Source organism: Polypterus senegalus, chromosome 5, assembly GCF_016835505.1.
Source record: "Polypterus senegalus isolate Bchr_013 chromosome 5, ASM1683550v1, whole genome shotgun sequence".
Taxonomy (NCBI): Eukaryota; Metazoa; Chordata; class Cladistia; order Polypteriformes; family Polypteridae; genus Polypterus; species Polypterus senegalus.
The window spans coordinates 39,826,449-39,841,559 of record NC_053158.1 but is presented as its reverse complement, the minus strand read 5'-3'; the positions used below and the strand labels follow the sequence as shown (position 1 = coordinate 39,841,559).

The 15,111-nt window shown below is 40.0% G+C and overlaps 1 protein-coding gene across 1 annotated transcript in view; it reads right to left on the bottom strand.

The window, feature by feature from the left end:
- Nucleotides 1-15,111, bottom strand: part of LOC120529864 (lipoxygenase homology domain-containing protein 1-like) — a 419,576-nt gene that overhangs the window by 283,414 nt on the left and 121,051 nt on the right. Inside the window, exons 22-23 of the mRNA XM_039754083.1 lie at nt 10,238-10,392; nt 5,745-5,803 (exon numbers count right to left, since the gene is read on the bottom strand). Coding sequence (XP_039610017.1) covers nt 5,745-5,803; nt 10,238-10,392 — 214 coding nt within the window. The remainder of the gene's footprint in view (nt 1-5,744; nt 5,804-10,237; nt 10,393-15,111) is intronic.

The window sequence follows — 15,111 nt, the reverse complement described above, 5'->3', positions numbered from 1 at the left end:
ATGAGGAAATAAAGAGACAAAAGAACAGGAAAAGCTTTGAGAATGAGAGCAGCATTGGGCAGTGAAAGAGGAAGGTCAGCGCGGTCAGGAGTCCCGTGAGGAGCGAAGGATCGGCGCTCGAGGGATCGATCACTCCCACGGACTAAGTGTAAACGTGGGCTCGATCAAGGTGGATTCCACCCTAGGGATCTGAGGGATGACTGCATGTGTGAGAAGGAAGACGGGAGGACAAATGACCCTGAGCGGTCTAGCAGACGCCGGCGGAGGTAGACAAGATCAGGGGTTAGTAGTGTGAGGACCATGGCGGCTGAAGTCTCTCTAGCTAAGCAAGCCTTAGGTGAGCTGGAGAGACTGGAAAGGAGCTATGCTTGGCTTGTGGGACCACAATGTCTGCTACTGGATTTTAATCTCGTTTTATCCTTGCTTTAACCGTTTGGGATTTTATCTTTTTATTGATTATTTATGGACATTTGAACACTTTGGTTTTGACTGTTTTTGATAAAAGCACTTGCACATTTTGCACCATCCCGTTGCTTTGTTTGGTGTCCTCATTGCCCAGTTCATCCGGGTTACATTACCAATGGTGTTTCAGTTCAAGAGGCCCCCGAAAGAGAGATGGGAGCATGGGGCAGAACCAACATCGTCACAGTGGCTCATGTTCTTCCACTGAAACAGTCCGGATGTATGAAGGTTTTCAGCAGGGCAGCAAATTAATTCCAAGCCCTGTAAGGAGGACTCAGAATTTCAGTGGTTTAAGTGTCTATGGCACTGTGGCTTGGTGCTCTTTACAGACCAGCACTAACCACAGAGGTCATTTCAGGATCAACAGGAATTTAAAATCTCAGGTCAGTGACCTGTTCAGTCCAGAAAGGTGAAGTTTGTTGTGACAAAGGTTCACTAGTGCAATAGGAGCCAGACAAGACAGAGTACAAGAGAGCGAGTCTGAGGTGAGAGAAGAGATTTCTTCATGGAATTCTGACATGGATTAGTGGGTGAGCAACCCCACCAGGAAGACTGAGATATAAGACATTTGTAGGTGGACTCTGGGTGGTAGCAGTATTGTTGTTTTCTGTTTACTTTGAACAGTATGAGTACACTATTTTTTTTCCAATACCTGATACATATGTGGCTATGGTGATGGAGGCATATACAGTGGTGGAAATTACATTAGAACATTAAAAGAGTTACAGCAAGAAGAGATTATTAACCCTAGCAAAGTTCATAATCCATCACTGTACACCCAACTATAGCAAAAAATCAAGTTAAGTTATGGAAGTTCCAAAAGTACTTCTGTCTACCACACTACACTCTTAAAATTAATGGCTATTTAATCGCAGCTTATGGAATTTTACTGTTTTTTTTTTACTTCCTTGTGGAACTATTAATTAACAAAACACCATTTCATGCTGGGAAGGGTTATTTGCATATGAAGTTAGCTCTCTTTGCTTTGAAAAACCTAATATGTTGAAAAAGCGGAAATGTTTAATGTTTGGTAGGGTACCTGGCAGAACACTAACAGATTAAGAAACGTTGGACTTAGCTTGTGTTTTATGCAGCAGGAGTCCTTTTTTTAAAAATCTTGAACCCATTGGTATTTCAAACATTGTTTGCCATCTATTAATGGTAATTTACTGTATGGAGCCGGTTATGGATCTAAATAAATAAAAGGTTCTTCCTGAAACCTTCATGTGAATAGGTGTTTTGGGAACCAAAAATCGTTCCCTAATGCTACCCCTCTGAAAAACCCTTCCGCGATCTTTATTTATTTATTTTTTTTAAGCGTGCACAAGATGATTTATTAAACGTGCTTATGATCCTCTTTCTAACATTCATGTGAAATTTACCCCTACAAGTTCCATTTGTGTTCTTTAAGAATTTTTTCCAGACTAACAGCTGGGATCTACTGAGCTAATTCTCTTTGTAATTTCAATTGTACCTCATGGCTCCTACCTTACAGTCCTGTAATAAGTCCAGTCGCTCTTCTCTGAACTGTCTGTAGTGCTGCTTTGTGTTTTTACAAATGAGGTTTCATTAGTGTATGTGTTATATCACTTCAACAAAAGCTCGCTTCACTTGCACTGAAAAAAATGTAACCTATCAGCTTCTTGATTTCCTCCATTTCCCAGTTTTAGATGTGGCCAGTGAAGTGATGTACATGTGTGTAAATGAGAGGGAGGTCAGTGGAATGGTGAGGATGCAGGGAGTAGAGTTGGCGAAGGTGGATGAGTTTAAATACTTGGGATCAACAGTACAGAGTAACGGGAACTGTGGAAGAGAAGTGAAGAAGAGAGTGCAGGCAGGGTCGAATGGGGATGGAGAAGAGTGTCAGGAGTAATTTGTGACAGACGGGTATCAGCAAGAGTGAAAGGGAAGGTCTACAGGATAGTAGTGAGACCAGCTATGTTATGGGTTGGAGATGGTGGCACTGACCAGAAAGCAGGAGACAGAGTGGGAGGTGGCAGAGTTAAAGATGCTAAGATTTACACTGGGTGTGACGAGGATTTATAGGATTAGAAATGAGGACATTAAAAGATCGGCTCAAGTTGGACAGTTGGGAGACAAAGTCAGAGAGGTGAGATTGCGTTGGTTTGGACATGTGCAGAGGAGAGATGCTGAGTATATTGGGAAAAGGATATTAAAGATAGAGCTGCCTGGGAAGAGAAAAAGAGGGAGGCCTAAGAGAAGGTTTATGGATGTGGTGAGAGAGGACATGCAGGTGATGGGTGTGACAGAGCAAGATGCAGAGGACAGAAAGATATGGAAGAAAATGATCCACTGTGGCAACTCTTAACTGGAGCAGAAGAAAGAAGATGTGGACAGTAAAGAGTCTACTACAACTACTAGGTCCTTCCCAAAAAGTGTACTATCAAGTATATGTGCCCCAACATTGCATATTGAAATATAAACTTAATGTCAGGTATTTATCTGCAATGAGTCTAGCTAAGTCTGAATACTGTCAAATAATTCAATAGATTCAAATAATTTGGCTGTTTACGTGTTGTCTAGATAATTTTGCATTATATACAATCTAACTTTGCAAAAACTTTGTATTTATTCATTTCTTTCTTTTTACTGAAGGCCCACACAAAGCAACAATATTTCATTGAATTCAAAGTCAGACTGAGGTTACATACATCCTCATTCCAAAAAGCATCTTGATGTGGAGAACCCTTTCCATCCCCTCAAGTTACCACCTATGCATGTTTCATTATCAAGCACACCATCCCAAATGAAGGCTTAAATCAGTCTTATACTGCATCTCCATAACTTGAAACCCCATATATATCAATCCAGCTAAAACTCACAGGTATAAATCATGGAGATTCCCATTATTTACCTCTGTGACTTTGTCCTGGACTCATTTGACTGACTTACTTCAAGTTGCAAAACTGCCTCTTTACTTGTTACTGCTGTATTGATAATTAAAATATATAAAGTCCAGACATCAGCATCCTCAGCAAATTAAATTAATTCTGATGGTTTATAGGAGAATATTTTTACATGATTTATTTCATTTTCTTTTAAATTTCCTCATTTCTATCCTTTTGCTGTCTCTGTCGTGATGATAGTGTGCTTCATTTCATGGTACATTTTGAATCAAAGCTGTTTAGTTGTTGAGGTGTTTCACTGCACATGCGCATCATTTTATCACATTAGATATCTAGATCCAAGGATTGCAGCAAAAGGCTGTAATTTAGATAAAAAAATAAAGGCTGGGCTCTTCAATTAAATTGATAAAGGATTATAGTAGAAATTTCGGGTTATGGGCCAAACACTTTAAGCAAAAGTTTATTTAATCCTTTAGTCCCTGCTTCTCCTAAACTGGGACTTCTCTTTAGATTTTTCAAATCCCTGTCCCCTAAAAAACATTTCACTAGCAATTAGCTATTTACTCTCCATTTTTCTGTTGGTCTCACAAGGAACCCAAGTTCAAACTGTACGTGTTGCAAAGGAATTAACCATTTTTTACAATTGAAAGTAAAACTACAACCTTGTTTAATAATCTGGTGTCTTTGTTTGGTGAAGTTAGTGTTGTTGTTGTTTGTTTTAGTAAAACAATCACGTATTTGTTAATGGATTGATCTATCTGCTCGTGACCCATACTCCCCCTTTAAACTGGTGGAGGTGGCATCAAGGATGTAATGACAGCTGTGCCTCCAGGAGCAAACGGAGTGTGGCTTCTTCTAGTGGTGTGTGGTGTCCCTCACTTGTAAACCGGTATGGGGAATTATTTATTTTTTGTCAGGGTTTTCCTCCAGATGCTAACATTTTAATTCCACATCCCATAGGCGTGCAGCTTAGGCTAGTTGGCAATTCTAAACTGGACCTGTGTGAGCGCATGCATGAAGTGGGCTCAGGGCTGTTGCCTTCAGTACTGCCAGCAACCCTGAATTCAGTTAAGTGGGTTTGGGAAAATTATGTTATATTAAAGAGAAGGGCTGCACAAAGCTTTACAATTTCCAGTATCATTCTGAGCACATTATCATTTTCAGCAGGCATATGCAGATATTTGTATTATCCCAGGAAAGGTTCCCTAAGCAGTGGTCCACTGTGTCTTGTGAATGGTTATACCAGGGGTGAGCAATGTTGGTCCTGGAGGGCCGCAGTGGCGGCAGGTTTTTGTTCCAACTCAGTTTCTTATTGAGAAGTCAACTATTGCAGATGAAGCACTTATTGCTCAAATGACATTTTGATGCTTCATGTTAGTGGCCTCGCTTACTAAGGTTGCCCACCCTGAATTGCTTATTTCACTCTTAAATAGCTGCATTCACTGTTTTTAACAGGTCTTTATTAACAATAAGATGTGAATGACAAAGAAGCCAGCAGTTCTCCATCTAACTTGTTTCAGATTACACCTGTGTGGCTTCATCATGCGCTATCTGGTTTAATAAAACACTTAAGAGAAAAGTGTGACAGACTGAAAATGACCTGTTTTAGGCTTCAAATCATTTGAATGATATCATTGGAAAGGAAACAATCTACAATTACAGATTAACAAGCCATAAAATGAAATAAGGTCTGAGATTGACAAGGATTGATTTCTAAGTAAGCAGTTGGGGTGGAATGAAAATCTACAGTTACTGCGACCCACCAGGATCGACACTGCTCACCCCTGGGTTATACCTTACTGATTATAACATATACAACTTTTAACATTCATTAGAGGCTGGGTTCTGATCCTTGCCTGGTCACTGCCTTTGTGGAATTTGCATGTTCTCATCATTTCTCCAGATATTTTGTTTAATTCTCCCATTCCAATAGACATGAGTGTTAGTTTGATTGACCACTCAAATTCTGTGGGCAAATCCTTGAGTATGCACTGTGATGGACTGAAAACCCATATGGCTGTGATTCCCAGTCTGAACCTGATAGGCTTTGGCCTTCAAACTGTACAATTGGATTGTGAGAGTTAGAAAATGGATGGATGGATCTCTAGGTGAAGATTTGTGCCCACTTTGGTACCTTGATTGTGCACCTATATATACAGTATGTGCATTTACATCAAGAAAAAGTGCAGAAAAATCCAGAATAACTTGGGCAGCATAAATAATGATTACTGACTGAGTGGGTTCTGTCTAAGCCCAAATAAAAGAAGCCTAAAAATGGGAGCTGTGGCATTAGAGTAGCTACACAAAACACAAAAAAGGCAAATGAATCCTTTTGAAACATTACATTAACTCATGTTTAGTAAATTCATGACATTTAATGTTTCATTAAGGTTTGAAATAGAAGAAGCAAGTTACCTTGAAGTGGAAGTTCTATGTCAGACTTGACAATACCCTGAGAAGAATAAGGAATCCACCTAGAAGTAAATTAATTATTGTCAGCATATTTAAATAAAGACTCTTGATATATCTGCTCCCTTGTCAGTAGACATTCATCTATTATTTTCCTTTACAGTGCAATACATTCAGAGAGATTATTATTAGTGGTATTAACTGTTTGGGTTAATTTTATTTGCAGGTATAAATTTGCTCCTACTGGTAACCATTTTTCATCTCTTAATCTATTATTGCATGGAATCAATTCATAAGTTTTAAAAAATGAATTCTAATTCAAGTGTAGACTAAACATCCACATTTTGCATAAATCAATCAACCAGCCATTCTGCTGGTATAAAAACATACCTCCGTATCTTACCAGGGCATAATACTAGGTTGTTGTACCGTATTAGCCATTATGAATGTAGTGAGAAGTCAAGCAAAATGACACCTTTTATTGGCTAACTAAAAAGATTAAAATATGCAAGCTTTCGAGGGGTCTGGGATGTCTTTTTAATATTTGTATTTTGTTTCAGAATTTTTTGCATTGCTTGTAATCTTCCATAGATTTTCAGGATCTAAGACTGCAGAAGTGTCATGATGGAAATAAATGGGCATAGTCATGTGGGTCGGCACATAACATCACCATAATCATCCCATTGTGATTATAGGCCTGGAGGCCTGATATGATTGTCAACTTATCTAAACCTTTTTGAAAAAATAATCTTCATCAGTTTGGTTCAGTTGTTGCTGTTTTCTGTTCCCATTTGCAAGCCATTTTGCACACAGTTTTGCCAATGTTAAGCACCTTTACTTTGTGCTTTAGATCTCGTGTTTGCTTGTTTCGCACTGTGGTGGTTTCTACCCATTCGGATGTCATCATCATGACCAGGTGTCCACAGTCACTGGGCAGGGTCAAGATGGGCTTCACACAGGGCCTTCGCGATTTACCTTTTTCAAGTTAGCAGTAAAAATTCTGAGGCTTTTTCATACAAAGTGCTGCTTTCTTTGTTTTTCCCAGTTGATTCTAAAATTTTGTGACATAGTGTTAGCTTTTGTATTTTTTTTTCTATACCACTTCAGTATGTTGTTGGTTTCATCCTAACACCCTGTGCTGCCAGAATAAACTCTGGCTTCCCTCTAACCCTGAAATTGATGGGCAAGTTTGAGATTGTTATTTCATTTTACATTGTGGCGGACGACCAGAGCCCTTGCCCGGCCGGGACTCCTCTTCTTTATATGGTCCAGGGGAAACAAGCATGGACCGAACAGTACCTCCCCCAGGACCTAAATGGCAGCCCCCCTGGGTGGCAGTGGTGCCTCAGATTCCTGTAGGGCTCCATGGGAGATGGAGTTCTCTATGAACCCTGTTGGGCTCCGGGGATGCCGCCAGGTGGCGCTGCTGTGGTTCCTGAGCCCATGTGCCCGTTTCTTCAGCCACAAGTGGAGCACTTCCGGGTGGGCTATAAAAGGAGCCAGCAGCCACCACTCTGACAGCCAGAGTCGAGAGGAAAAGAGAAGATTTATTATAAGTAGTGTGTGCTATTTTGCTTATTGGGACTGTATTGTGCCTGTGGAAACAGGGAAGGCATTGCCCACAGGTGAAGAAAAGAGAATAAAAAACGTGTGTTTTTATAAGTGTGCCTCAAATGTCTGTCTGTGTCGGGTTGGGTGACTGGCATGCCCCCTAGTGGTCTTATGACAACATACTTTCCATTTATTAAATCTGCTTCCTTTCATATCCATCAAAAATGGAGACTTTGCCAAGGACAATTAATTCATTAAGGAATTCTGGTACACAATCAAAGGAAATTGAATTCGGTCCTTTATATCAGTTGCTTGTATGGGAATTTTAATTTGTACTGTGTCTTTTTTTACAATATTAATTGACTCCCTCAGAGCCTCTGTTGAGGTATGTAATAAGCTGCTGTAGTCAGAGGGGTGTTACTGCTAACACTGTCTTCTCTTTCTTCCTGTACAGTGCCATGAAGCCACTAAGTGAGGGCACTTAGCTCCGCCCCTTTCAGTCCCACTAACCTAAATACCGGGTGTCTCAAAAGGAGTCGTCACTTATGGCCCAAGCATACCTTATATATGTGTGTTATAAAAAATGTGATTTACTTAATTTACACTTTTGTTTTCTAAAAACTGGCATATAAATATAGCATATTTTAAAAGAATTAGTGCTGTATTGTGTGAATGTGCTGCATGTTGCAAATGTAAGCAAGAATTTCACTGTACTTGGTACAGGTGATCCAATAAACCTGTACACCCATGTAAACATGTAGAGCCACATGTGTGTCTAACAGGTAGTCATGTAGAGAAACAAATTGAAAGTGTGACACTAGAACTAACTACTCATGCATTTCATCCTTTAGAATGGAGGAATGCCCACCACAAGATATCGGATATCACTTCTGGGGGAATGCCCATGACTCCTGCAGCTTCTGCCTACACAGTCGTATAACCTAGAACAGGGGTGCCCACACTTTTTCAGCTTGCGAGCTACTTTTAAAATGACCAGGTCAAAATGATCTACCTACATTAAAAATGCTATATATATCTATATCTATATATATATATCTATATCTATATACAGTACTATATATATATATATATATATATATATATATATATATATATATATATATATATACACACACACAAAATATATATATATATATTACGTTTACTCTGTTACATTTACTTGAGTAACTTTTTAAAAAAATTGTACTTCTAAGAGTAGTTTTACTGCACCATAATTTTTACTTTTACTTGAGTACATTTGTGAAGAAGAAACACTACTCTTACTCCGCTACATTGGGCAACACTCGAATCATTACTTTTTTTCCATTAGATAAAGTCTGACAGACAATTTTCAATCTGCTCTGTAGTGTATGCTGTCAAGTTGTGAACACGCCTTCCATTGCGTCTCCAGGTCTGATGCGAGGTTTTGGATGTTCCCCAAATCAGCGCGCCGCAGCTTTGAGGACAGATGTTGTATTTTCCATTTGAAAGCATTTACTGAGCTAATCATATTGACCATGGTTTTCTCTTTTCCTTGCAGCTATAAATTAAGCTCATTCAACATGTTGGTGAGATCGGAAAAAAATGCCAAGTCTAGCGGCCATTGATCATTATTAAGTTGCTTGTATTCTGCATGTTTAATGACAAGGAGAAACTCCTTTTTCTCCAGCCAGGGGTCTTAAAATCTCAGAAGGAATTTCTCCCTAGCTATCTGCCTCAACGAAGGCATCTTTTATGATCTCCCCATCTTGGAAGGACTTCTTATGCTTAATGATCGAGTGACTCACCCGGAACGATGCTTCGGTGTGTCTGCCTTTGCTTTTGAATTCAGCCGAGTGAAAAATGACGGCTGTCTGAGTAACTGCGATTTTAGTTCCCTCTCCTTTCTCTTTCTCGGATCGCTTTTCGGAAAGAAGTCAGTTTGTAGTTTTTATGAACAGTTCCAAAGTGCATTTCCACATTTTCCTACTTTGGAATAACAATGATAGATTGACAGATCAGACAAACGCATTTCGATTGTGACATTGTGAGAGAAAAAAATCCTCTTCCAATTCCACATCCAGCCCATAAACAACACATTTTTTTTAAAATCCCTTCTTTAGTCGATATAAATTGGAAGGCTAACTAGATCACTTAGATAGCCGGAGTTTTGCAGTAGCTCGCGAGTTTGATCGTGTGTGCGGAATGACCAGTGTGTTAGAAGAAAAGAGATCTCAGACTGGCCGCCCAATATGTCAATCAAGTGGCAAATGCCATAGGGAGGATATATGATAGACTAACATTTAAAAAAAAATTTTTTTGAATGCAACGCAATCTACCTGCACTCCCTTTCTGATCTACCGGTCGATTGTGATCGATGCATTGGGCACCCCTGACCTAGAACTTGTCTGGAAGTCGACATTCAGTTTGAAAACACCAACAAAGGTTCTGACAAGAGGATGCCTAACTCTGCCCAGAGTTGGCCCGCCCCTTCCTTATCAGATGTTATAAGAACAGACATCCCTCTGGAACTCAGTGTTAATTTGAACCCGAACCTTCAATGAGGACAGAGGTCCCACTGATGGACCTTTCTTGAGCATTTGTGCAAGGCTTAACTTTCACATGCCGATTAAATTTGTCACCTGACTGGAGCCCAATCTTTCTTTTGGTGCCCTTGATTTGTTTCTTGGTCACAATATACAGATGTACATATTATAGAAACTAATGAACTACTCACTCTTAGAATTGGCATGGCCAGTATCAATATTACAAGCATAATGGAATTAGACCGTCTTTTGGAATGTATGAAAAGCAGTGAGTACAGAACAGTAAAGTCAATAAAAACAATATACCGGTAGATGGAAGATCACAGATTACTGGCAAATGCACGTGTTTTTGAAAGACTGTAGAATTGCTGAACCTGTCTAATTCCAAAAAAAGCTCATGTATATTTGTTCCCCAGACATCACCTTTCACAGTTGAAGATGTACTCCGAATCCTCCTCTGGCTCCTTGATGACCACTTTCTCACAATACCAGTACTGAGACTTAGTTGCAGCTTCACAGCGTAACAGCACCCTCTGCAGTTTTCCTAGTGACACTGCCTCCAGCTGAAAGGTATCCATCTTTAAAGTAAAAGACACAAAAGCTTTACTGAAGGTGGAGAAAAAAAAAGATTTCATGCTTAAAGTTCAAGAAACCATCTCCACCTTTCATCAGCAAAATGAAACCCTGCTTTACATTTGGTGATGGCTTTATTTATTTATGTGTTCAGTGAATATTTATGAATGGCTATGAAGCATCTCAGTACTTTAAATTTGGGTTCAAACTAAAGCATAACAACTGTTCAGATATAGTGGCATGTGGCGTTTACACTTAGAAGGATGACTCCAATGACACCAAAGCTGATTAAACCAAAGTTCTTTTATTAAACAAATGATAAACATAAGGATGGGGCATAAGGGTGAACAAAATATCAGTCATTTTCTAACCCACTTGGTCCTGAACAGTGTCACGGGGGGTTCTGGAAGATGTCCCAGCTAGCATACGCAAGGCAGGAACAAACACAGGGCTGGGCGTCATTCCATTGCAGGGCAAACACACACACACACACACACAAAACTAGGGGTCAATTTATTATTGTCAGCCCACCAAACCTGCATGTCTTTGGACTGTGGGATGACCCGGAGGAAACCCACACAGACATGGGGAGAACATGCAAACTCCACGCAGGGGGAACCCGGGACGCAAACCTTGGTCTCCTTATGGCGAGGCAGCAGTGCCACCACTGCACCACCCTAAGCAAAAGGTAACAACACAAAAGGAAAACAATAAACTTACTGGTTGTTGAGACCCTTAATGATAATTTTAATTCCCTTGACTAATGGAGTTATTCACCTCAAATAAGACTAAATTAGTTTAAAACATCTTTTTAAACTGTCCCTTACCTCTTTTCTTCCAATATCTGAACTATTATCGAATTATCCTTTCAATTCCTAGTTCATTGAACTAGTGTTTAGAATGACGATTAAAGCCCCAACCAGAACGTACTTCCACGTATACTCCTTAAATAACTTCTGGGATCAGGACTAGTCTGTGGAAGTGTTCTGAAGTGTTTCCAATTAAACTCTCTGTATCCAAGCAATCTTGAACTTCATCCATTCACAAAAGGGACAACCAACCCTAATTATTACCTTTACCTTACTATGAGTCACAGGGAGCCCTATATTCAACAATGAGTTGTCTACTAATTGATTTGTTTCATTCTGGGGACATGTACCATGTACAATACAAAACTCTTTACCATAGCAATCTTGTCTATACCCCCCACCATACAGTTAGGTCCATAAATATTTGGACAGAGACAACTTTTTTCTAATTTTGGTTCTGTACATTACCACAATGAATTTTGAATGAAACAACTCAGATGCAGTTGAAGTGCAAACTTTCAGCTTTAATTCAGTGGGGTGATTGCATAAAAATGTGAGGCAACTAAAGCATTTTTTTAACACAATCCCTTCATTTCAGGAGCTCAAAAGTAATTCGACAATTGACTCAAAGGCTATTTCATGGGCAGGTGTGGGCAAGTCCGTCGTTATTTCATTATCAATTAAGCAGATAAAAGGCCCGGAGTTGATTTGAGGTGTGGTGCTTGCATGTGGAAGATTTTGCTGCGAACAGACAACATGCGGTCAAAGGAGCTCTCCATGCAGGTGAAAGAAGCCATCCTTAAGCTGCGAAAACAGAAAAAACCCATCCAAGAAATTGCTACAATATTATGAGTGGCAAAATCTACATCCTGAGAAAGAAAGCAAGCACTGGTGAACTCAGCAACGCAAAAAGACCTGGGGCCTCACGTATAACGGCGTGCATAGAACGCGCACTATAACATGGCATAAGCACAAAAGCCGAAATGTGCTTACGCACAGAAAAATCCAGATGCAGGAATCTGTGCGTACTCCAACTTCCACGTTGTTCCGCTACATAAATCCCGATCAGCGTGAAAAGTAACGCTCGTGCATACGCTTTATGTAACGCCCCAACTCCTCCCAGAATTACGCCTCATTGAATATGCAAATGAATATAAATCGCCCTTAAACTCAGCCTTCTGTAAAAAGACAATGGGAAAAGCACGGGGGAAAATATAAGAATTTCAGCAAATACCAAGTGGAGGCAAAGGAAAAACATACTATTTGTTCAAATAAACTGTGGTATAATCAACAAAAGGAAGTTGATCGAGTGACATAGCGTGTTGGAGAAACTTGAAAGCTCACGTTCACAAAATCGCACAGTGCCGGAAATAAAAAGAAGTCACATATCAAAGTCGCAGTGAAAAGCCGAGTTGTAAGCCCACTGTCTGAGTGTCATATGTAAGCTTATTATGGTACAGAAAACAAATGGCACACAGTGGGGAAAAAGCACGAAATGTCAACTTCAATCTCGACATTTCCACTTTAATCACATAGTTTATTTTGTCATTAAAGTAGAACATTATAAACTTCACCTTAAAATTGTTTAATTAACCAGTTTATCAAATCACATTGTAATTAAAGTAGCACGTTAAATGCTTTGTTTTGTATTTGATCTTCTATGTGCTCTGTGTGTGTGAATCACTACTTGCTTCTTAAACCGGCTCTCTTCCTCCAACTGGACACAGAATCCATTACATTCGTGATATTACAGCTCTCTGAATAACTAAAATACTGAGATGTATACGTGATATCATTTTATGATGATAGGAGTTAAAGCACGTTATTAAACATGGGTTTCACTTCGATGAAATAATTTATTGCAGCAGTACTCAGGGGCTTAGGCTTGTGGTGGCACTGGGCAGCAGAAGAATCGGTGGCTCCTTCGCCCGCCAATGTCAGTAAGGTAGCTTATGCACAGTGGATGGCCACGTCCGTTGCAGACACTGCATAGCCGCCTCGTGCTCATGACACAAGCATTTAACTTTTGCTGAAATTTGTTGCTGCGTTTTTAGCTGTGTTGTTATTTTCTCTTTCTGTTTTATATTCAATATATATTGGCGTAGCCGCCCAAGAGTCCTTGCTTTTCTTTCCCCAAGTAACCGATCGCCACACAATCAGCTCTGTAATAGAAGTTAAGCCATCTGTAAGCTTAGCGCCGATTCTTCAAAACATTTAAGGAACATTGAAATATCTTCGTAGTACATGTTTAATTATTCTATCCTTAACGATACTCCCAGTGAAGAATATAGATTATTTAAATGAAGTTAAAGTTTTATCTGTATAATTTAACAAACATATTTTGCTGCATTTCACCTTAAAAATGATATCGTCATCATATGTAAATACGCGCTTTATAAAGTGGCTCAGGTTGTGAGATATAACTGTAGTGCAAGTTTACAGTGGGGTGATTGTACTTATAAGTACAAACAGTTCTACAAGGAGCAATTGATTGAGTGCATTTAAAGTTCTTGGGATTAAACTGTTTCTGAACCGCGAGGTCCGTACAGGAAAGGCTTTAAAACGTATTGCCGTGGCTGAGACAGCGTGTGCTTGAAGCTGTATACCGATAATTCTCTTTCCTATCAGCTGCTGCTGTGATTCACACTCAGATACAGTGATATAAATACTCCGAGTGGTGCAGTGAGAGTAATATGGAAAAAGATGATCCGCTGTGGCAACTCCTAACGGGAGGAGCTGAAAGAAGAAGAAGAAGAAGAAGGAGAAGTGAGAGTAATAACGCTAAAGCAGTTATGGTATTTGGAATACTATGGCTGTTCCCTGGACCATTATATTGTTACAAATTAATTACAATCAGATGCATTACACTAATAAACAATATGCGGTTAGTTTCAGTGTATTTATAAAGCCGCGTCAGGAAAATAAGGTGTAACCACACAGGAATAGTAGCACTGCTTTGACGCTGGGTGCCGCCAGTCTGCAAAACCGAGCGGAGAACTTGCGTATGACAAGGTATGAGGTACCGTGGAAAAGCGCGTGGCTTTACGCAAAGTGTAGGTTTTATACATTGCGATTTGAACGTGGAAAAGTTCTTACGCAACATTTCTGTGCGTACACACTGTTTATACATGAGGCCCCTGGACGTCCATGGAAGACAACAGTGGTGGATGATCGCAGAATCATTTCCATGGTGAAGAGAAACCCCTTCACAGCAGCCAACCAAGTGAACAACACTCTCCAGGGGGTAGGCGTATCGATATCCAAGTCTACCATAAAGAGAAGACTGCATGAAAGTAAATACAGAGGGCAGACTGCAAGGTGCAAGCCACTCATAAGCCTCAAGAATAGAAAGGCTAGATTGGACTTTGCTAAAGAACATCTAAACAAGCCAGCACAGTTCTGTGAAAACATTCTTTGGATAGATGAAACCAAGATCAACCTCTACCAGAATGATGGCAAGAAAAAAGTATGGAGAAGGCGTGGAACAGCTCATTATCCAAAGCATACCACATCATCTGTAAAACACGGTGGAGGCAGTGTGATGGCTTGCGCATGCATGGCTGCCAGTGGCACTGGGACACTAGTGTTTATTGATGATGTGACACAGGACAGAAGCAGCGAATGAATTCTGAGGTGTTCAGAGACATACTGTCTGCTCAAATCCAGCTAAATGCAGTCAAATTGATTGGGTGGCGTTTCATGATACAGATGGACAATGACCCAAAACATACAGCCAAAGCAACCCAGGAGTTTATTAAAGCAAAGAAGTGGAAAATTCTTGAATGGCCAAGTCAGTCACCTGATCTTAACCCAATTGAGCATGCATTTCACTTGTTGAAGACTAATCTTCGGACAGAAAGGCCCACAAACAAACAGCAACTGAAAGCCGCTGCAGTAAAGGCCTGGCAGAGCATT